At 61.4% G+C, this 22,684-nt stretch overlaps 1 protein-coding gene across 2 annotated transcripts in view; it reads left to right on the top strand.

Annotated features, from left to right (window-relative positions):
• The window catches only part of PXDN (peroxidasin), a 72,317-nt gene that overhangs the window by 19,304 nt on the left and 30,329 nt on the right, over positions 1-22,684 (top strand). The window contains exons 2-7 of one of the 2 annotated variants that reach the window (XM_077844305.1): positions 12,985-13,056; positions 13,854-13,925; positions 17,551-17,622; positions 20,418-20,489; positions 20,818-20,889; positions 21,707-21,876. In XM_077844305.1, the coding sequence (XP_077700431.1) occupies positions 12,985-13,056; positions 13,854-13,925; positions 17,551-17,622; positions 20,418-20,489; positions 20,818-20,889; positions 21,707-21,876 (530 nt within the window). The remainder of the gene's footprint in view (positions 1-12,984; positions 13,057-13,853; positions 13,926-17,550; positions 17,623-20,417; positions 20,490-20,817; positions 20,890-21,706; positions 21,877-22,684) is intronic. The other variant, XM_077844306.1, reaches the window with a different exon arrangement.

A 22,684-nucleotide genomic window follows, 5' to 3' on the forward strand; every position in this document is an offset into this window, starting at 1 on the left:
CGGAGAGCGCGAGCTCCTGGGCTCTCCGCTCTGTCCCCGCCCGCTGCGGCTCGGGACGCGTGAAGGCCTGGCCCGTGACCCCGCGTCCTGGACGTGCAGGCAGACGGGCTCGGGCACGGCTTCCGCATCACGGCCGTCCTTCCCTGAAGCACGCACCGTACCAGGCCCAGGTCGGGAAGCCGTGCACCCCGCTCTGACCCTCGTCCAATCGCGCCGGGGAAGGGGCCATCAGGAGTGCACCCCGGGAACCCAAGGGTCTTGGGGCCGTGCCAGCCTGCTCGCCCCCCTGCGCCCGCCCACGAGTGCACCTGGAGGCGCGCCGTGTGCTGCGGGCTGCAGGTGGCCTCTTGGGGGCCTCCCGGAGGTCGCAGGCCACCGCTCACTCCAGCGGATGACCCGGGCCCCGGCGCTCACCTCTCACCAGTGGTTTCCTGGTCTGCTCACCTCCTTCCCCGATCCTTGCCAGATGGGCAGGTAACGTCATTGCTTTGTCGTCGTTGCTTTGTCGTCTGTCGTCGTTGCTTTGTCGTCGTTGCTTTGTCGTGCAGGGGAGATCGAGGACCAGAGAGGTCAAGGCACTTGTCCGGGACCGCGCAGCCCGGGCAATGTGGAGGAGGGACTCAGGCCTCTGCTGTTTCCTCTGGGCAGCACGCGGCCTCCCTGCTGCCAAACGAGAAAACGACATCTGCTCAGAGCAGTGGCCTGGAGAGAGCATGTGTGCACGTGTGTGTACACATACGTGTGTGCATGTGCACAGTGTGTGGTGTAGGTGTGCACGTGTACACGTGTGTGCACAATGTGTGGCATAGGTGTGCACGTGTGTGCATGTACATGTGCGTGCGTGCATGTGTGTGCACATGCGCACACACTATTTTTGCTTCCCACGGACAAGTCCTCAGACACAGGGTGGCATCGGCTTGCAGGGAGGGCCCTTTGAGGGCCGTGCAGCCTGCTGTGGGGGCACCCAGGTCAGAGGCTGGCACCCGGGCGTCTGTCCCTGCAAGGTCCCCACAGGGTCCCCACGTCCTGGCAGGTGCATCAGCCATTTCCCGCTGTGTGCACCGCCGCCTGCTTGGCTCCCCCAGGGCCCCAGCCCCAGAGCCGGTGGACCCGACCTCGAGCCCCATGACGTCGCAGAGGTCACCCTGCCAAGCACCCAGGCACTCCCCGCCAGAGGAGACACTCACTCATCCGCACCCGCGTCCTGTTTTCATAACAGGAAGGCCGCACGAACACGTCCTCAGGAAAAGCAGGAGCTCCCGCCCCCCGTGGCCCGGGATTGTGCTGGCAGGTCCTGCTGGGATCCTGCCCCATTTATTTGCTGTTTTCCTGGCTGTTTCTAATTAGAACGACGTCCGCTGCTCTGTTTTCCCTGACACACTGAGCTGCAGAGAACAGATTTCATGCTCGCCCATGCGGTGTTTGTGTGTCTCCTTGTTTGCTTAGAAGACGGGAGCGGGGCCCCTTTCCCTCTAATTACACGGCTGTCCTCGGTTTAACCCCTGCGTGCTGGGCTTTCTGCGACGGGACACAATGGCCCTGGGAACAGCCCGTGTCACTTCTGTGTCTGGAAAGTAGGAAAAATACCGATTTCATTTTTTGAACACCCGTGGAAGAAGTTTGGGGTATATTTTTCCTCCAGAGGGAACAAATGCATAAACTAGTAGATTTATTTTGTGCATTTGTAGGGCAGAGGGAAGGCTTTGCACAAATTGGTTGCCTTCACGTGTGGCCTGGAAAACCGCATTCCTGAAACTGTAAAGCCTGGAAATAAATAGGACGGGTCAGGGTGGACACGGTGCCGGGGCTGACCGAGTCGGTGCAGACCTGGGCCGAGGGCCGGGAGTCGCCCTTGCCTGCTTTTATCTGGCCTGTGAGCAGAGCTTGAGAAAACGCAGAACAAGAGGAGAGCTTCCCGAAGCTCCAGCTGAGGCCCAAAGCCCCGTGCGGAGCCTCCACCCCGAGTCTGTGGCTGTGAGCTGCAGGCCCCGGACGCCTTCTGGGTGCCTGGACACTGGGGCCTGGGCAGGGGCAGCTTGCAGGTTCCCTGCGCCACAGGGAGGGGACACGCTTCCTCCCAGCACATGGGGCTGGGCACCTGGGTAGTGGCGAGGTGAGTGCCCACAGGGGCCTTCCCAGGGCTCTGGGGAGGTGGGCTCTGGGGTGTGGGCTCTGTGGAGTGGGCTCCGAGGCGTGGGCTCCAGGGTATGGGCTCTGGGGTGTGGGCTCCGCAGAGTGGGCTCCGAGGCGTGGGCTCCGAGGCGTGGGCTCCAGGGTATGGGCTCTGGGACGTGGGCTCCGGGGGGCCATCACGTGGCAGGTGAATGAGGATCCCAGGCCGTGTGCGGCTGTCGGGCGCCCCTGCGGGTGGTCACGCCGCCCTCCACGCGAGGCCAGGGCCCAGGAAGTGTGAGTGGTGCGGGGCCTGCGGGCGGGGTGCACAGCCGGCCCCAGAGTCACCGAGGTGGGCACAGCCCGGCCGCTGCCCACCGCGTGCCAGAAGCCTCCTCCTCCTCCTCTCCAGGCTGCAGGGAAGCGTGAGGCTCAGGCCAAGGGCAGCAGCCCCCTGCTCTGTCACGCTGGGACCAGGGACGCCTGGGAGCAGCGGCCTGGGCCGTCGTCCTTGGGGAGCGGGCTGTGTCTCGCTGTCCCCTTGCCGTCTGTGCACAACAGAAAGGGAAAGGAAGAAGTCTTCCCTGCCAGCACTCCCTCCTTCCGGCCACTTCTCGTCTGGGTTGGTTCCGCCCCTTGTCCCCACAGAGCTGGGTCCCTGCACCTGACGCCCTAGGGGATTGGGGAGGGGGAGGCCTTGGACTCTGCCCGGTCCCCCTCCATCCCTCCCTGGGTCCTAGTGTCACGAGGCTCCTCACCCCCTGGCTCGATCCCGGCGGCACGTGTCTCCTGTGCTTTATCTGTAAGCTTCCCGGAAGAAATTTAAACCCCGTAAAACAAGATCGACAATGTCCTGATTATTTAAACCTCCTGCGGCACAAATCCCAGCGGGAGTGTCGCCGTTCCTGCCGGGGAAGGACATCGCGAGTCCCAGAGAGACCTAATACTAAACTGTCATCATCGTGACCTTTGTACGTTTTTCTAATAAAAGAAAACCTCCCCGCACCTGAAACCAAGATAGAAACCGCTGTGCGTGTTTTCCTTTGAATGGGTCAATACCTTGATTTATTCCCAAAAGTCAGTTTCTTTTTGACATTTTCTGTCTCGTGCTTTGAATGACTTTCAGTTGTTTTTGCTCTGAAGTGTGTATTGGAGAAACACTTGCCTTCCTCTCTGTTCTGCGTTCTACTCTATCCTCTTTCACCCCCCGAGACGCAGAAGGCATCGGCCAGGTACCCAAGGTCGGGCTGCTGGGGCGCCCCGGCCCGGGTCCTGAGGGCGGCGGAGCAGGCTCCCGGCCGGCTGGGCCCGTGCTCTGGGAGACCCCGACACGTGGACGCCGTGAGCCCGGAGCGGTGTCCTAGTTAGGGCCCCACCCGGCCTGTGCGTGGGTGGAGGCCACGCTTGCGGGCTGGGAGGCACCTTGCAGGCACCCCCCTCCCGTCCCGGGGCAGGAGCCTTCCGGGTTCCCCTGAGACCATCCTCCTCGTTGACGGAGCCCCTGCCCCTGTCTGCTCCCCGTCCAGGCCTTCCTGGTCGCCTGGCGCCCAAACCCGGAGGTGGAGCCGTGGCGAGCTGAGCCACGTGGCACCCAGCACCGGAGCACCCGCCGCCAGAACCGCCGTCTTTGGAGAGCACACGCCAGGGGGATGGGGCCCTCGGGGCTGGGGGCTGCCGGGCTCTGGCACCTTGCCGGATTGGCCCCTGGTCCTCGGGGTCATGGGGGAGGGGACCCAGGCCATGCTGTGCATGGACCCTGTTCCCCGGCCCTGGGACTGCTCCCCTCACATGCCCTCTGGGTGCCTGTGCCTGAGCAGTGAACCCCCTGTTTGCCGGTTCCCGTGGGTGCCACCTGGGACTAGTGCCGGGTGCAGGCCATGTGGCCACTGGTCGGTCGCAGGCCGAACGGCACCTGCCCCATGACTGGACCTGTGGGCACCTTGGGGACTGTACTTCACGAAACCATCAGTCAGGGCAGCGTGGGAAGCAAAGCAGGTGGGCGGCCCGGCCTCTCGGAGGGTGCTGGGGGGCGCGGCCTCTGGTGCTGGCACTGACCTCGCCCTGGCTGCAGGCCACCCGGCCGGGTGGGGGAGGAGGCTCAGGCCTGGGCCCAGGGCACAGTCCGGGGGCCACCCTGGCATTCCGGGGGATGGACTCGCGTTGGTCCAGCCCTGGCGCATGCGCACGAGCTCCCCGGGAGCAGGGTGTCATGTCCGGACCTGGGGGCAGCTGGTCCTGCCTGTCAGGTGCAGGCACAGGTTCCCCGAGTTGTCCCTTGTGCACAAACAGCTGGTCCCGTGCAGTGCCCTGCCTGCGGCCAGGCCTCTGACCCGGGCTCGTTCGCCTCTCGTCATCACCCTGCACTGGGTTTTCCTTTGCTAACCTGCAATTAAAAAAAAAAAGGATTTTAGTAACTTGGAGAAAGGGGAGGGCATGTCTGCTACCCGTGCAGACAACACGAGCCCCGTGGGCTCAGCGAAGCCTTGAATGCGGGATCAGAAGGCGCTCTGGAGGTGGCGAGCACGGGCCAAGATAAACAGGATGACATCTGTGTAACTGCTGGCTTCCAGTCGTGGTGAGGCGCGGGACCGGCACGTGGAATCCAACAGCCTCCCTCCGGGAGGTCGTTTACCTGCACTTACGTGCCGGACGTTGGAGAGCATCTGTTGGCCCGAGGGCCCGAGGGATGTTCTGGGGCTAAGGAGTCTTGTGACACATCAGGCTTTGTCTTGGTTGCAGGGATGCTCCGAGCCAAGCCCGCCTCCTGCCTCTGCCCTCTGCTTTTCATCTGCTCCTTCTCCACCTTGTCTTCCCCTTTTCCTGAGTCCTTAAGCTCTCTTACCACTTGCGTTTTGTGTACGGGACTGAATTAAATTGTGTTTTTAAAAGATTTTATTTGAGAAGGAGAGACTAGAGAGCAGGGGAGGGGCAGAGGGGGAGGGAGAGAGACTTCAGACTTCACACTGAGGATGGAGCCATGCGGGGCTCGACCTCAGGACCCCAAGATCTGAGCCAAGACCAAGAGTCGGACATTCTACCCACTGAGCCACCCAGGTGCCCTTAAATTATATTTTTAAACGTCAGCTGCATAAGGACAGGTTTTAGGGGGAGACGTGTGTTAAGTCCATCCTCTGGTCCAGCTGCAGGAGCAGTGAGCACAGGCCAGAAGCCTGCGATCGGTTGCTGGTTTGCTGAGAGTTTAGGGCTCAGGCGCAGGTGATGCCGAGTGCTGGTTGTCTGTCCTGGTCAGAAACAGACGGTCGGTCTTACTGCTTCCCCTGGGCAAGTGGCCTGTGCTTCCTGTTCGCGTGGGTCCGTCAGGGGTGATGCGGGGACCCTGCTCCGTGGACAGGAGTGCTGAGCCTGGGGAAGTCGCCTTCAGGGTGAGTGGCGGGCAGGCTGGCATTGGACTGGCCAGGACAGGGCCTCATCCTGCAGGGCTGCGAGCTGCGCACACCGCCGGGGTGGAGGGGTCTGGGCCGTGTGTCCCCAGCGTGGCTGCGGAAACGGGCTGTCGTGCTGGCCAGACTGTTCCTGGGAGGCCCCTGGGTGGGGGGAGCTGTGTGTGGAGGCAGGAGAACCGCCGTCAGCCTTAGAGAGGTGACCGCGTGCCCTCTGCCTGCTTGCTCGGCAGACGCTGGCATGCACCCTTGCCTCTGGCTCGGTGGCCTCTGGGCAGGACATGCCTGCCGTGGTCCCGCCGCTCGCCCAGGACCTGCAGGGTCCCGGAGACCCGCCGAACTGCTGGCTCCCTGCTGGCACCGGTGGCGGTGCTGGCGGCTTGCCCTCTCTCCTGTGTGCTGCCCCAGCCCTCTCTGCTCGGGGCAGGCCCCTCTGTCCAGAGGATGCAAGTGCCTGGAGGCTGTTTGGTCCCCAGGCTCATGCGTTCATCCCTCCCCACATTATCCATCTGACCGCGCACTTTCTACTCAAAACCTCCGTCGGTGTCCATTTCAGGAGACGGTGGAGCCCTGTCCCCGGCCTCCTTCACCCCAGCCACATCGTGGTAGGGGCACCGTCCGGGTCTGGGTCCCAGCGGCGTCGCGTGCTAGCCGCGAAGTTAGGAAGTCTTTGCAGAAGTGAGCAGGCCGCAGCAGGCCGCAGCAGGTGCGCAGCAGGTGTCAGTTATTATTACCTGTGACCATCCCCCGCCAGCAGCGCGGAGCTCAGGCATCTGCTCCAGGAAGGCCTCCGCGAAGTCCAAAGGGATACCTGCAGAACGCAGGTCGCCCCGTGCGCTGGGTAACTGCGCCCACTGGAGGGGAGTCTGTGACCCCTTGAGGACCCCAGCGGGGTGACGGGCCCCTGCGAGGCTGTGGAAGGAGCAAGCTCACAACCAGGGAGGAAAGCAAAGGAGAGGCGCAGGTGCTGCACCCGTTGACTGTTCTGTAGGAAACGAGGGACCAGAGCAGGGGGCGGCGAGGGGTGGGGCCACGACGAGGGAGCCGCTGCCGCGGGGGCGGGGCTACGGTGAGAGGAGGCGGGGCCTGTGTGAGGGGCGGGGCTGCATGCAGTGAGAGGAGGCGGGGCCCGAGTGTGGGGGGCGGGGCCTCGGTGAGAGGGGCGGGGCCCCGGTGATGAGGGGCGGGGCTGCATGCAGTGAGAGGAGGCGGGGCCCGAGTGTGAGGGGCGGGGCCCCGGTGTGAGGGGCGGGGCTGCATGTAGTGAGAGGAGGCGGGGCCCGAGTGTGGGGGGCGGGGCCTCGGTGAGAGGGGCGGGGCCCCGGTGATGAGGGGCGGGGCTGCATGCAGTGAGAGGAGGCGGGACCCGAGTGTGAGGGGCGGGGCCTGTGTGAGGGGCGGGGCTGCATGCAGTGAGAGAAGGCGGGGCCTCGGTGAGGGGCGGGGTCCCGGTGATAGGAGGCGGTGCCCCAGCATGAGGGGCGGGGCTGCATGCAGTGAGAGGAGGCGGGGCCCGAGTGTGAGGGGCGGGGCCCCGGTGTGAGGAGCGGGGCTGCATGCAGTGAGAGGAGGCGGGGCCCGAGTGTGGGGGGCGGGGCCTCGGTGAGAGGGGCGGGGCCCCGGTGATAGGAGGCGGGCCCCAGCGTGAGGGGCGGGGCTGCATGCAGTGAGAGGAGGCGGGACCCGAGTGTGGGGGGCGGGGCCTGTGTGAGGGGCGGGGCCCCGGTGATAGGAGGCGGGGCCTGTGTGAGGGGCGGGGCTGCATGCAGTGAGAGGAGGCGGGGCCCGAGCGTGGGGGGCGGGGCCGCGGCGAGAGGAGGCGGGGCCTGAGGGGCGGGGCTGCATGCAGTGAGAGGAGGCGGGACCCGAGTGTGAGGGGCGGGGCCGCGGTGAGAGGAGGGAGAGGAGGGTCTACCTTGGACGGGAAGCGGGGACCACAGTGCAGAGGCCGGAGGAGGCAGGGGGGCCGCGGGCCCTCCGCATGCACAGTCCTCAACAGGTGCAGGTGCGCGCCCCGAAGGGCCCACACCGGGGTCACCGGCAGCTGATGCGTGGGCCTGGGTCCCGGGGGCTGCTGGCTGCCTGTGGTGGAGATTTTAAACCAGTTCCCGCACATTCATTAAGACTGATTAATCAGGTGTTTCGGAGTTCTCCGTTGTAGTTTTATGGCATAAGCGTCTCAGGACACGTGGTCCTGGCTCTGCAGGTGGCCCAGAGCCTGTGGAAGTTCTTGGTCCTCGGTCAGCCCGCACGCGGTTCCCCATCGGGTGGTCACAGCTGCAGGGGTTCACCTAAGATGACGTGTGCTCCCAGTGGTGCCGTTTGGCCTGGTCTGGGAGGCCGGGCGGGTTTCCTGAGCGACCATGCTGCCCACGCAGGACAGGGCCCAGCTCTGCCCCGGGTTCTGCAGGAGGGCCGAGGGCAGGGGTCCTGCTCTGGGGCAGGGGTGCTGCCTTGGTGCCAGGAGCAGGGGGCAGTAGGGGCGGCGTTCCATCCCAGAGTGTGGGCCGGTTGCGGATGGGGCCAGGCCTCTCGCTGGCCTGCTGAGCGCTCGTCCATGGGGCAGGAAGGGGAGCGAGCAGTGGGAAACGTGCATCAGACCGCCTGGCGGTGCCTCGGAGGCAGGAAGTGCATGAGACAGGGTGAGCTGGCTCACCTGTCCAGGTGGCTGGTGCCAGTTGCTTGCTGCATTTGGAGAAGCAGATGGGGTTTGTGGGGGAAGAGAATGAGCTTCGGCTGGAGCCTGAGGTGCCTTGGGGCACCCCGGGGAGGCCCACAGCCCCCTACACCGGGCCAGGCCGGACCAGAAGCGTGGCAGGCCTCTTCTTCTCACCGCTGTTGGCTAATGCCTTATTTTTGAGTGGCCACAACAAGACAGAGTGGAATGTGAGGTGCTTATACATTTTTAAGGTAAAATGCTAGATTTCAGAAAGCAGCGGCTGTGTTGAGTTGATTAGGGAGGGTCATGTTGCTCAGGTTGCCCAGATGCGGGCCACCCCTGCCCTCCCTCTGGATGGAGCAGGATGCCATGGGCGGGTCCCAGGGCCCCTTGCACAGCTCAGCCGGCTCCCTTGGGCCTACTGCCCAGCTCGGGGCATAATGCAGCATTTATAGTTCCTTGTAGAAGCAGGGCTGTGGCTACAGACACTGCGCACAGTCCCCGACTCACGATGGCTCGACTCACTTTCGAACTTTATGATGGTGTGAAGTTCTATGTGCTCAGAAGCCATACTTGGGATTTGGATTTTGGTCTTTTTTGGAGCTAGCGGGACCCAGTAGGGTCCTCTGTGATGTGGGACAGGTGTCAACTACTGATACCCGTCACCCGCAGCACTGTGCTCAGTAAATCACATGGATCAAAACGGGCTCTATGTGAGGAGGTTCTGCAAGCGTCTGAGTGCAGTAGGTAGTCCTGGCCAGGCACGGAGCCAGTCGGTTAGGTGGATCCCATGTCTTTTCAACAGGGATGTAACCCCTTTGCGCATCAAGATCTTTACGTTTACGTTTTTCTCCGTATTAGGATTATTTGTGGAAATAGTTACTATAATTGTAAAAATAAGAATTATGCTTCTAAATTAACTGAGCAGTGCAGGCAAGGAGTGACCCTCCATGGTCTTATATACCATAGGGTTAGACATTTTGTTTCCCCAGGCATGTGTAGACCTTATTTTAATAACTTAAAAAATTAGAGAGGTACTTACAGTATAACTTGCTTTTAACCACTTTTTAATTGGTTTCCATTTAAATTTAACATAAGCTCTACATCAGTGATGACAGATGGCCTAAGGATCCAATGTAGAGGAAGACCGAGGGGACAAGCAGACACCTGCTGTGTATGTGTAGGCATGTGTGGGCACATGTTAGTACGTGTGCACGTGTGTAGGTATGTGTGCTCATGTTTGTGCACATGTGCAGGCACATGCATACACATGTGTGGATGCATGCACACCTGTGGGTACATGTGAACATACACGTGCATGTGTCTGTACATGTGTGCATGTACATTTGCATGCACATGCATGCTTAGGCACATGTATATGTGTGCATGTGTGTACCTCTGCATGTGCACATGTATGTATGCGTGTGCAGTTATGCGTATGTGCACATTAGTGGGTACGTGTGTATGTGCATGTGCATGCATGAAGTGCAGGTGCATGGTGTATGCACATGGCTGTGCATGTGTATAGGTGTGTGGGTGCCTATGTGTAGATACACTATGTATGCGCGGGTGTGCGGTTACATTTGTGTATTCCTGCACGCATGTGCATATACACATGTATGCATGCACGTGTGCAGATACATGTATGCATGTGTGTACTAGATGTAGTGCACATATCTGCACACAGATGGGCACACTCGCACACACGCATGCAGTCACGCACATGCACGCTGCCCCCTCCCAGCGTTACTGAAGAGCAGTGTTTTCAAATATCACCTGCTCCTCCTGGAGAGATGATTAAAACCCAGATTACCAGACCCCACCCCCAGAGCTTCCGATTCTGTAGATTGGGGGTGAGGCCCAGAATCGGCAGTTCTAGCAAGTTCCCAGGAGATGCTGCTGATGAGGATCGGGAGACCCCGCTGAGAACGTTGCTTAAGAGAATCATCACTCTTACGGAATTAATAAATCTCTCCCGATACTCCCCACACAGTGGGAACCAATTCAGCTGAAAAGGCCTCGGCGATCTGTGGTTATGACTGGGAATTTGGTTCATCCTGGAATCCAGGGCGGCTTCATTCTCGGGCCCCGTCTCTCCCGGGCGGCGTGGGGGTGGGGGGGCACACGGCCTCTGCCCATCTGTCCCGCTGCCGCTCCGGGGCCGTGTCTGCAGCGGCCCGCGTGTGTGCAGGTTGGAGTGAGAGTATAGGCGCCGTCCCCCCTGCATCACCCCGTGCGCCTTCTGGCTCCCTGCCCTCACGTTCACCCCGGTTCCTGCCGTGGTCAGGGCGGCCTTAAGTCCCTTCATGTTCTCTCCATCTCAGCTGTTCGGTGTTTCAGTTCCAGAATCTCAGGTCGCTTCCTTTACATTGTTTACATTTCTCTGCGCCTGTTGGGAAGGGGGCCCGTGCATACCCTCCACCTGGCTGGCCCTCCTAGGGTGGGTAGGGTGGGCATGTGGTCCTCTGATTGTCTGCTGCGAGAGCAGGGGGCTGGCCTGGATGCCTGGAAACAGGCCGCACCATGAGATGTGGCCACATACGGACATTTAGATGTCCTAGCGGTTTCATTAAAAACTAGAAAGAAACAGGTTAATTTTACCGACTTTAACTCTGTGTCCAACAGGCTCGTGTCTCGATGCGTTATCAGTGTGCCAGTGTGTTGACGCCACTGAACCTGCTTCCCCCTGAGGCCGTTCAGATCTGGTGCGGTTCTCCCCGGACCCCAGGTGTCCGTGAGGCCCGGTCCCACTCAGGCGCTCAGAGCTGGGTGTGCGGCGGCTGCCTGGTGTGCCCCCCGCACCACCACCCCCCGGCCCCTGGCACGGGCCTCACACCCGCGGGCCGGCCTTGCCGCGTCAGGAGGTGGCCAAGTTCTCCGGCCCTCGGTGGCTGGCTTTTGGGAGGTTTCTGTGTTGTCTCCCCTCTGTTGAGTCTGATGGGGAACGGGTGTCAGAAGCCGCGTGCGCCCAAGCCACCGTCCTTCCTGAGGACGTGAGGCCTGGCTTCTTGGTGGGAGATGTTGGACCGATTCTGCTGCGCGTGTGTGCGTGGCATTCCACGTTTCAGGGGGATGCGTTCTCCACGGAGTCCGGGGACGTCTGTCCCAGTCCCGTGAAAGCCCGTGTTTGTTACGTGCAAGGAGGGAGCTTCTCCATCACCTGTTTACACTGAAGCTCAGCTAGCCAGTCGGCACTTTCACACGGGCCGGGTCGCGGGCTCCGGAGGCGCCTGCTCTCCCCTTGGGGCCCTGGCTTCAGCATCTCCCCGGCGGAACCACCTGCAGCGTTCTCCTAGGGATGGAGGTTAACTTCTGCTGTACTTAAAAGCCACAGTCAGTGCGGGGAGCCACGTTGCCCCGGGGGGGACATGGTGGCTCTTGGGGACCCGCGAGAGCACACAGGTGAGGGCAGGTTAGCCGCCCAGGGCAGGTGGGGACCGACGCCCAAGACCTCCCCTTCCCGAGAACCCCACCCAGAGCCAGGAAGCAGATGCCCCACCGGGCTCACTCCGGACCAACACGGTTCATCTCCTCTCTGAGGAGCCTTTCGCCGCCCTGTCAACTCTAACCGGTTCTGTAAATCTACCATGACTCTTACATCGGCTCAATGTAAGCAAATTCCTGAAAAGTTCACGAACGTTCGTTAGGAAATGCCAGTGCGTGTCACAAGAGGAGCGTCATCCCCGATTTGGACCGGATGTCGCTCCAGGACCCGGGTTGGGGCCGCCCCGGGGCGCCCGCGCATGCCCCCCCCACGGAGCTCCTGTCTGTAAAGTCTCCGTAGGGACTCTCTCCAAACCCCAGCTGGGGTGCCGGAGCCGGACTTCCTGTGGGTGGGGGGTCCCCAGTCGATCCCGATAATCCTGCCTCACTGTCCTGGGGCTTGGGCCTGAGAACAAGGAATCTTAATTAGTCCAAGACTTTGATAAAGGAAGTGGCCTCTTACGTACTTTTCGGTGATGTTCACAGACGTTAAATTTATAGGTCTAAATTAAAGTCACAGACTTTAGTTTCACGTAACTGATGGATTTCAAATCAGAGGGTAAAAGCGGGCCTCTCTGGCCGCCTCTGCTGCTGAGCTCGTGGCTCCGGGCGGCCGCGCACCTGCTCCGCGGCCGGCCGCCCCGCCAGCTGCCCCGTGCTTGCCCGAGGCCCCACCCGCCGTGGGCGGTCTCGCGCTCTGGTCTTCCCTGGGCTGCTCGGGTCGTCCCTCTGCCCCCGAAGCGTCAGTAACTGTTCTCCCGGTGCACGTGTAACTCTGCTTAAAACACGCGTGTGCAAGTCCCGAGTCTCCATCCACGCGCTGGATGGATGAACCTTCCCGGGTCACAGTGAGCTTCGCGGTTTTAAGATGTTGGGTCTAAACTCACCGAGAAAACGTGGTGGGCGGTTCACGGATAAATCCCCGAAATCCAGCTCGGGGAGGTGTTGGGGTGGGTGCTGACACGTTGACGCCCCCCCACGGCCCCGGTGCTGCGCTTGCGGGTGGGCCTGAGTGTCTGGGGACGGCTTGGCGACCTTGGCGTGGTGGGTGGCCGGTGCCTGCCCGCCTTAGGTTTTTATCCCCCCAGAAGCGTGGTGGCAGCGGAGCTGCGTGAGGCCGTAGGTCGGGGCCCTGCCGTTCAGATCGCCACGCGCTTACTCCACCCCCGTGAGATCATGGGCCCAGGCATGCGCTGCGACGGTTAGCTCCTCACCCGTCCTGTCACCGTGGTGAAACTCTGCGAGATGACGCGGCACCAGTCACGATGGCGTATTTCTCTGTATTAACGCATTTCTTTCTTTCTTTCTTTTTTTTTTTTTTTTTTTCAGGGATCTTCGCTTTAACAGAATCCGAGAGATCCAGCCCGGGGCGTTCAGGAAGCTGAGAAACTTGAATACGTTGTAAGTCCAGACATTCTGCTGGGCCCGAGTAGGACACGGGTATAGACGTCCCCACGGCTTTCGCTGTGGGTAGACCTCAGTGCCGCGCGGCCCGATGATCTGCAGTCGGGCGGGCGTGGGGAGCATGGACGGGGGACCCGAGAATAGAGCACGCACACGGAGATGCCAGGCCCGTGGGTCGGTGCCCGGCTGCCGTCCCGTCCTGGTCCCACACCTGTGGACCCCTGGGTCCCTCAGGAGTGCGTGTGACCCAGACCACGTGCTGCCCTTCTCCCTGTGGGGGACTCAGCCCCCTGCCCGTTCACCTGCCCCAGCGCATCTCCGGCTAGCCGGGCCCATGGGGGCTTGGAGCGCCGTCCACCTGTGCCCCGCGTGGGCAGCGCAAGGCGACGGGCCTGGCTGGCATCCAGCAGTTCTGCGGCTGAGCTGGGCTGGAGGCTGGTGTGCCCTCGCCCTGGGACCCAGGGGGCGGTCGGACCCCGGCGGGACCACCCTGCAGGTGCACGCTGACCTCGCAGTCAGCCGAGGTGGACCGTGACAGAGAGCAGGACAGACCGATACTTGCTGCATAGGGAGGGAGGGGGACCGTGGGCGGCCTGGGGCCCCGTGCCCCGAGGAAACGCGTCGTCGGAGGGTGAGCGCCCAACACCCCGTCGGGAACACAGGGCCCGGCCAGCGCTGGTGCCCGGCTCCGTGCCCCAGTCGTTCGGCGGCTTTTCCGGGCGGTGGGAACGTGTTCGCAGGACGCGGGCCAGACGTGCGGGCGTCGTCCTTCTAACGCGGACTTTGTCCCGTAGGCTTCTCAACAATAACCAGATCAAGAGCATACCCGGCGGGTCGTTCGAAGACCTGGAGAACTTAAAATATCTGTAAGTGATCCATCGCTTCCTGACCCCAAAAGCTTGTGTCGTCTGTACACCGACTGTTGCATCCTGGGCCTGAATTTTATGCAGTTTACAAATTAATATACATGTTTCCACCCGTTAGGGTTTATTTCCAAAAGGCTGGTGAATTTGCGGCTGGGATTTTTGAAGTGGGTTCTTACTGGTGTGAAGCGCTTCCCTGCGTCCCGGTTAGCACGCGTCTCCGCCGTCAGCGGGGCAGGTGGAAGGAGGTCAGACCACAGCCGCTTCTTGGGGACGCGTGGCCCCTCGCCCTGTGCGCGGCCGGCGCGTGAGCCCTGAGACGGAGGCCTCTCCTGCTGCGGCTCTGGTGCGGGAGTGTCACTCGTCTCTGCTCGTTTCCCCATCTTCCTTCCTTCCTAAAAACATAAACCTATGTTTTTAGGTAGTAACGTTGTAGTTTGCTTTTTAAAACTGATTTTAGTTCATTTATTTTTGAGCATTTAAAACGTCAGTTTGGTAGGTTAGGAGATGACCTCGCGGGCGAGTGCTGGCTTGATACCTCTGTAGGCGCTGATTTTAAGGCTGGAAGCTGTTGGGGTCCCTAGGTCCCCGCAGTTGAGCATCTGCCTTGGGCTCAGGTCGTGACCCCGGGGTCCTGGGATCGAGTCCCGCGTCAGGTTCCCCACACAGAGCCTGCTTCTCCCTCTGCCGTGTCTTTGCCTCTCTCTCCATGTCTCTCATGAATAAATAAATAAAATCTTGAAAAAAAAAAAAGACTGGAAGCCATTAAGACTCACATTCCAATATTCCTGATTGTAGATAAAATACGTGTCCTGTGCTTTCAGCAACTTATTCTTACTTTTAAGACTTCGATGACCTTTCAGAGAGAATCATTTTAATGAGGGATTTAGATCAGTGGCTTTTTTTTTGAAAATTATGTCATAAGTGAACGTGAACATCTGTAAATCACGTTGATCTTTAATTTTTTTTTATTTTTTTAAATTTTTAAATTTTTATTTTTTTCGTGTTGATTTTTTTAAAAATAAAGTCACATTGTTAGTGTATATTTTGAAACCCATTTGATTTTTAGATAACGTCATTGGTTCCTAACTAGTGATGAGTTTACCTGTGTTTATAGAAATACACATTCTTCAGTGAAAATCATGCAAAGTGTCCGGTGTACATATTTTTCCACCATGTTTGGTATATTTTGTTAATTTTTAGAATAGAATAATGTATGAAGATTTTTGTTTTGAGCATTTTATTTCTTTGAGAGGAAGAGAACATGAGTGGGGGCGGGGAGAAGGAGAAGCAGGATCCCCGCTGAGCAGCGAGCCCGATGTGGGGCTCGATCCCAGGACCCCGGGACTATGACCCAAGCTGAGGGCTGATGCTCAACCCGCTGGGCCACCCGGGCGCCCCACCTGTGAGCATTATTAAGCTTTGTTGCTCATGTTAAAAATGAGGAAAAGGCTTTCTCCTATTTATTCTTGAGTTTTTACTTATTTATGGTGTTTTGTTTTTGAATTTTAAGTGCTGTACAAGTTCCAGAAGAAAGGTTTTGCTTTCTGAGAAAGCAGGCCCAGTGAGCTCACAGGCAGCATCCGCTCTGTGTGTGCGTGTGTATTACTTTTATTTTTTATTTTATATTTTGCCTTTGGTTTGGATGAATTAAGAGCAACGTATTCTTTAATCTGCAAACAGATTTAGTGTGAAATAGTCTGGGATACCTTGTTTCTCACTCAAAAGGACTTTTTTAAAGTGATGTTTGTAAGCCTCGCCTCCGGGGACCTCCCCGTGCAGGCACCTGCTCCCGCCTCGGGGCGCCCAGCCCCTGGAGGAAGGCACCCAGGCCCTGGGGAGGGCGGGCAGGGGTCAGCAGGACAGGGCAGGGGCCATGGTGAGACGCGGCCGCAGCGGCAGGGCGAGAAGGGGTCCCCCTTCCCCATCTGACCCCGTCCTTGGCCCCCCGCCAAGGGTGCCCCCCGCAGCACCTGGACGTTGCGCGGTTTGAGGGCTCTTCTAAGATGGGTGGTTTCTGCCTTTGTGCTCAGTCAGCGCCTTGGGGAACGGAGTGCTGGGTGTGCGCTGGGGCCCCAGCGACGTGTGGGAAGGCGTGAGTCGGGGACAGGCCTCCTGGGCCGGGTGGACGCTGCGGGGTGGTCTGGGGCCGAGGGTGCTCCCCGACCCGGCAGCGCACTGCGTCCACGCGGGCCTTGGTGGTCTCGCGCGCTCCCGCTGCGTGTGCCGTGTGGGCCAGGAGGTGTTGGCCCTTGGGCGCTGGCCCTCTGGCTCCCCCCAGGGCCTCCTTCCGTCCCCTCCCTGCGTCCTCACTCATTCCCGTGATCCGGAACCACCGCTCCCTCCGCTTTACACAGGAGAGCGGTCGGCACTGTACCCAAGGCCACGAGCTAGTGGGTGGCCGGGCTCCAACCCCCCAGCGGGCACAGCCTCCGTGGCGGGCCCGGGGCCTGGGGGGTCACGCGGCAGGTTTGTGCTGACCGAGAAGTGGCAGCCGCCTCGCGGGATGGCAGCGGTTAGAGGCCGCGTGGCCGGTCCTGTGCAACAAGCCTGCACCGAATTCTGAGCTAGAGTCACGCAGGGTACAGGTCCCGGGGGCGAGGCCCCTGTCGACGGAGCAGGCGATCGGCTCCGCGGGTGGACGCCCAGCTGGGGTCGGGGCGCGGGGCAGGGCCTGCGGACACGCGGTGGGACGCTGGGGGTTGGATCCATCGGCAGGGGAGAAGCGCCAAGGGCGCACGTCTCTGTGTGTGTACACACGTCACCTCGACGTCACCACGTTTGTGGGGCCCAGGACACCTGCTGCCGCAGAGGCGTGTTGCTTCTGAGGACGGTACCCACCTGGGTCGTGTCCCTGGAGCCGTGGGGCTGTCAGGGCCTCGCTTGGGAGCCGACACACTGCACAGGACCAGGCAGGGCGTCTGGGGGCCTCGCAGCCACTGGGGAGGCCTCGGCGGCTGGACCGCACCACGTGGCCCCGGACGAGCCACACCGGCCCGTGTCCCGGTCGGCTCTGGACTCTGAACATCAGGTTTCAGATGACTGTCCTGGGTCACGCACCACCCGTCTTCTTTTGGAATTTCCAACCAATGAAAAACGTAAAAACCTTTAGCTTTTGCAGACGGGATGAAACGGGCAGCGGGCCATGTCCGTGATCCCTCTGACATTGCTTCTGTTTCGTAAGACTGGGACCTGGTGGGTGAGCTGTTCAGGGCACGCTTAGGCTTCGTGTCGTCGGCTCCCCACCTGGGTTCCGGGCATCTTAAAGCACCGGGATGCAGGACCTTGTGACCCGTGCCCGTCACACACGCGTGTGGGGGAAGCGGTTCTGTTCCCTTCCAGCTTTGAAGCAGGTGCATGGTCACAGGTCACGAGCCGCACTCCAAGAACCTTCGGGTTTTGGGAGGACGCGGCGGTGGTCGGGCGACCTCCGGTTTGGAGACTTCTTCCTTTGGGGGGCCGGCGGGGGGCCTCCGCCTGGGGCACCGCACTGCCGCCCGGACGTGGTGCTCGTCCCCTCACACAGCCCTTAATTTAAAGTCTCTGCACGTGTCCGCGTGATTCCTCTGTCCGTGTGAAGTCCCGGCCTGTCGCGTGTGTGCTAATTCGCCTCCGTTTCTTGTTTCAGCTATCTGTACAAGAATGAGATCCAGGCAATTGACAGGCAAGCATTTAAGGGACTTGCCTCTCTAGAACAACTGTAAGTGTCCCTCTGTGTGTTGACTGTCTGGGATGTCACCTGCCCTTTGCCTCCTGCAGGGAAGGTGCACTAAGTGTGCTGTTTGCACGATGCATGTCTGTACTAACGGGGACGTAGGGACGCGTGCATGCCGGGGGGAGCCGGTCCGACCGACCCCTCCACCCGCGGTGGGCGGCGGCCCCGGGTCCTCACTCGGGGCAGCGACAGCGAGACCGAGGGGCCCAGGCCGCCACGCTGCGCCCGCTGGCAGCAGGGACAGTCTCTGGGCGCGGAGGGGCCTCGGGGTGGGCTACCCGGGCCAGCGCGGGCCCAGCGGGGCCGTTTCCTGTCTGTGACTCTGCACGCGTTCCAGTTGACTGTCTGCCTTTATGTCCTTATTCTGGAGAAAAAAAAGGCACTTTCTCCCACGTGTTCCTACTTAGCACGCGTTGGGTGCTGTTTCTCTGGCCGCCTACGGGGTCCAGTGTTGCTGCGCAGCCCGCGTGTTCCTTTTTAAGTAGGATTCCCGGTAGAAGGGGTTTGTCCTGCTCGGTTGGGCCCGTTACTTCCCACTGAGCTGAAATGGTTCTGGGGAGTCGGGCCGGCCGCTCGGCTGTCGTCACAGGCCGACAGGGCTTGTGGCTGTGACGCGGCCCTGTGGCCTTGGGCGGCAGCTGTCCGTGGGTCTGCGCGTCTCCCCGCGGGCGGGTGGGCGGGCGCGGGGGCCTCTCCGGACGCCCAGCGGCAGAGCTGGGGTGGGGGCTCACCCCGAAACCGGGTGCTGAGGGGCTTACCCGAGGCTCCTGCATCAAGAGTGTGTTTACTCGGGTGTGACCCACGCTGCCCACCTCGTGGTGTGTGGGGCGCAGCAAGCGGTGTGTCGGATTCGTGTGATCTTCGCCCCAGAGAGGAGGCGCAGAGCACAGGGCGTGCAGGAACCCAGGGAAGTGTCTGGAATACATCCAGGCAGACGAGAGCTCTTGAGGACTGAGTGCCCGCTTCGGACACGTTCCTCTGGGGGCGGGGGCCGTGAGGTCGCCATCGCCGACACCTGGGAAGCCAGGTCCCATTTGCACATGCCGAAAACCCTAGAAGCAGGTGGTGCCCCCTACCCCCCCCCCGCGACGGGAAGAGAGTCAACTCATTTTTAAGGAAGGAGGTCGAGTCTGGGGGAAGCACTACTTCCGAGCGACCGTCCCGGGGACGGCAGATCTGGTCAGGATGTCTTTGGAACCCCGGGTTGGGTGCTTAGTTAGGGGGTCCCTGCACGAGACGTGGCTCCCCTTCTGTGGATGTCGCGAGGGTCCGACGGGACACAGAGACACTTAGGACCGGCCCCCGCCTGCAGGGAGGGCGCCGCGTGTGGAGATGAGGCTGTTTCTGGGGTTGTGCACGGCACTGTGGTGGGGGGTGGCCCCTGCGGGGTTCCCCCTGCCCGGGGGCCCCTCCTCCCCGTCCAGAGGCAGGCCGCGAGGAGCACGCGTGACACCAGCATAGGGTGCGGATTGGAGCTGGGGCCCGGGGCCTCCTTGGGGCCTGGGAGGGCGTGGGGCACCCAGGTGGCCGGGGTCTGCGAGGTCTCTGGGCCTGGCGGCGGGCTCCACTTGAGTCCGGGCAGCGGATGAGGATGAGGACAGGCAGGTCGTCGGCCACCCTCCCTCCTCTCCGGGCACCTCCCCAGGCTCACCTGCCCACTAACGGGGTCTCCCCAACCACCCCTGTGCAGCTCCCCATTGGACATTCCTGCTGTTCCCCGGTCGCCCTACTTGCAGGCTTCCCGCCCCGGAGGGGAGGGGAGGGGAAGGGAGGGTCGGGTCGGGGGTCCTGACCGTGGGGGGCTCTGACCTGAGCTGTGCGACCTCCCCGACACGGGGTCACTGTGGCGCCCTCCTGGGGAGCTGGGCCGGGGGGCGGAAGGGGAGCAGGGGGCAGGGAAGGACAACGGAACGTGGTGACCTTGGTCACGGTGCTGCCACCATCAGGGAAGGTCTCTAAAGGCCTCGGGCTGCGTCTCGAGACCACCTTCTGGTGTCTGGGTCTGAGGACCTCGGGATCTGTGGGTGTCCTGTCCTCGTGGCCCTGCAGGGCCTGGGGGCACCTCCCGGCGGACAGTGGCGTGTCCTCTCCGTGGGTGGGGGGCCTGCTGCAGAGCACCCGGCCGCCACACATGGCCAAGTCTGCAGCCGGCGTTTTGCTTTAGGGGAAAGAAACGCCAATTTTTTCAAAGTGAGAGGAGCAGTTAGTATTCAGGAAAATGAGAAGAAATTAGTTGTACCAAAAAAATGTGCAAATTGTGGAAAAGCAAGGAGACAGCAGAAGAAAAGTGGATGCGGGACGTTCCGTGGAACGGGCGCACATTTGAGGAGACTCGTGGTCCTCGCTGTTTAACTGTCTGCACAGCCTCAGGTCCCAGTGGGAGTCCAGCCTCCCCTGAGGTCGCGGAGAGGTCGGAAGATTAGAACGGAGGTTCACGTTCTCACGTCCGTGCCGTCAGGAGGGTTGTGTGGACTTGGCCCCTCCTGGGCACCACACGGAGGCAGGGACACGCGGCGAGGCCTGGGCATGCAGGGTGTGCAGGGACTGGGTCAGCATCGCGACGCCCCGTCCACCACTCCCCCTTTGTATTTTTAATCTTGGTGTTTGGTGATTTCACTGGTTTCCCCCAAATGTAGGGCATCTAGAGAGTTCCAGACGTACGCATTTGGAATGACTTAGGAAGCATTTTTTTGAGCAAAACATCTAGACCTGTGCAGAGTGAAAGTGTTTAAAACCTGGTTCTTTGTTTTCTCTCCCTTTTTCCTTGTACGCTCTTCTAGGTACCTGCACTTTAATCAGATAGAAACTCTCGACCCAGAGTCGTTCCAACACTTGCCGAAGCTGGAGAGGCTGTAAGTTGGGTTTCCTGCCGCCCCCTCAGGTTGTGCGGGCGAGAGGAGGCCGCTGTCAGTCCAGACACCCGACGTCGCGCGGTGCGCGGTCTCCGCTCCGTGTCTCACGGTCCAGAGGCGGGGCTGACCGCCACCGCTTTGGGAATAGGGATAAAATAGAAAAGAAGCCCAAGTTCTTTCCTAAGTGACGATCTCAGATTCACTGAGATCAACCGTGCAGCCGCCGAGCTGCCTGCTAACAGCTGGTTTATCTGACTGTTGATGGTCTCTTCTACGCACGTGAGACGCGGTTTATAAACTCGGTTTGTCGTATTGTCTCTTTCGACAGATTCTTACATAACAACCGAATCACACATTTGGTTCCGGGAACATTCGATCACTTGGAATCCATGAAAAGACTGTGAGTGTGTGCTCGGCGCAGCCCCGATCGCCGCCGTGTGGCCCCGGGTCCCCAGGTCCCCGGCCGGGCTGCGGGTGCGGGTCACTCCCCGGGGGGCGGGGGGGGGGCAGGGGCTCCGAGCCGTCCACGCACACGCCGGGAGCCCCGCTGACCTGCGTCGACCCTGTTAGAGGCGACCGGGACTTTTCCCAAAGTCTAAGTTCTTCCAATTAATTTCTAATCCCACGTCGCGTCTCTCTGGGCTGGGAGTGACATGCAGGGAGGACTCTGCTGTCCCCGGTGTTCAGCTTAACGCAGCGAGACGTTAAGCAAACCGGGCTTGGATTTCCCGAGGCCTCTACACATCTTGCTTCTCTTATTGCGAGGACTTTGTTCTATAGGGTAGATGCCGTCAGGGCCGGTGGCAGCAGGTACCCGCCGCCTGCCCGTGGGCTGCTCCTCGGCCCGGGCTGGCGATCGTCCCGTGTGCCAGGGACGGGAGAGTGGGGCTGGGAAGCCCAGGTCCCAGGCAAACTCGGGTGAAGTCAGCAGCTTCCGTCGCTGCTCGGGGGCCTTCGGGTTAACGCCGTCAGCGGCCAGACTAAGCTGCACGGTGGGAAGGTCGCTCGGGGGAGCGCTCCCGTGATGGGGGCGCGGGGGCCGCGGAGACGGGCCGGAGAGGCCGGGCTGCGGCGGCAGGTGGGGTCGCCCGGCCTCCTCCACCGCCGCCTGCAGACTCACGGCGCCGTCCCGCCCGGACGCGGCCTTCTGTCCTGCGCGGCGGGCGTGCGGGGTCCCACCTGCCGGTGCCCGCGCCTCACCGTCTTCCGTCTGTCAGGCGACTGGACTCCAACGCACTTCACTGCGACTGTGAGATCCTGTGGCTGGCGGATCTGCTCAAAACCTACGCCAAGTCGGGGAATGCGCAGGCAGCAGCCACCTGTGAATATCCGCGCCGCATCCAGGGGCGCTCGGTGGCCACCATCACCCCCGAAGAGCTGGACTGTGGTGAGTGAGCGCCGCCGCGTCCCCTGGACCAGTGTGGCCACCGCAGGGCGCGGCACGTACGCGGCCCTTCCTGTCCTCGGGGTCGCTGGCCCTTGACCCCGCCTCGGGGGGACCGGATAAGGACGCTCCTCGTCGAGCAGCTCTCGGGTTCCTGGGCCTTTGTCGCCAGGCTTCCCCGCAAAATTAGCCAAGTGGACGACACGCTACGCCTCCCGCCCGTCCAGGCCCCCGTGCCTGTGGCCGCCGCTGGACAGGGCTCTGGTGGCGTGGGGCGGGGCTGGTGGGGCTTGGTGCCCGCCGCCCGTGCCCACAGGGAACGCGGGGAATCACTCGCAGCAAAGGGGCCGAGTCCGACGGCCGGACAGACGCTTACTGACCGCGCCCAGGGTCCTGCTCGGCGTCCTGGCGGCAGCACTGTGGGGGCCGCCAGTGGAGTTTCTCTAAAGCGTCGGTTATTAGCGTTAGAGATGGAGTCACGGGCGCTGGAAGCCCGACTGGAGGAGGCACCTGGTGTGGCCGCGGGGCCGTGGGAGGGGACCCCCCCCCCGAGGACCCAACAGCTTGCGGCCCTCGGGGTGGCCGTCGCTGAAAAGCATTGTTTTCCGCTCTTGGGTTCCGTGGAGACGACTAACGGTGTAGGTGCGGTGTGCACAGGGGCCTCGCCCTCTTGAGGGTGGGCGGACGGCGGGGCCTGGCCCAGTGCTTGTTGCCACCCAGGCTCCCAGCGGCAGAGGTCTGTGTCCGCGGAGAAGCCCGTGCGTCCTCGTGGGAACGTTTGGGGTGGGGTTTATGTCTGCTTGGGATGTTC

Source organism: Canis aureus, chromosome 12, assembly GCF_053574225.1.
Source record: "Canis aureus isolate CA01 chromosome 12, VMU_Caureus_v.1.0, whole genome shotgun sequence".
NCBI classification, from domain to species: domain Eukaryota; kingdom Metazoa; phylum Chordata; class Mammalia; order Carnivora; family Canidae; genus Canis; species Canis aureus.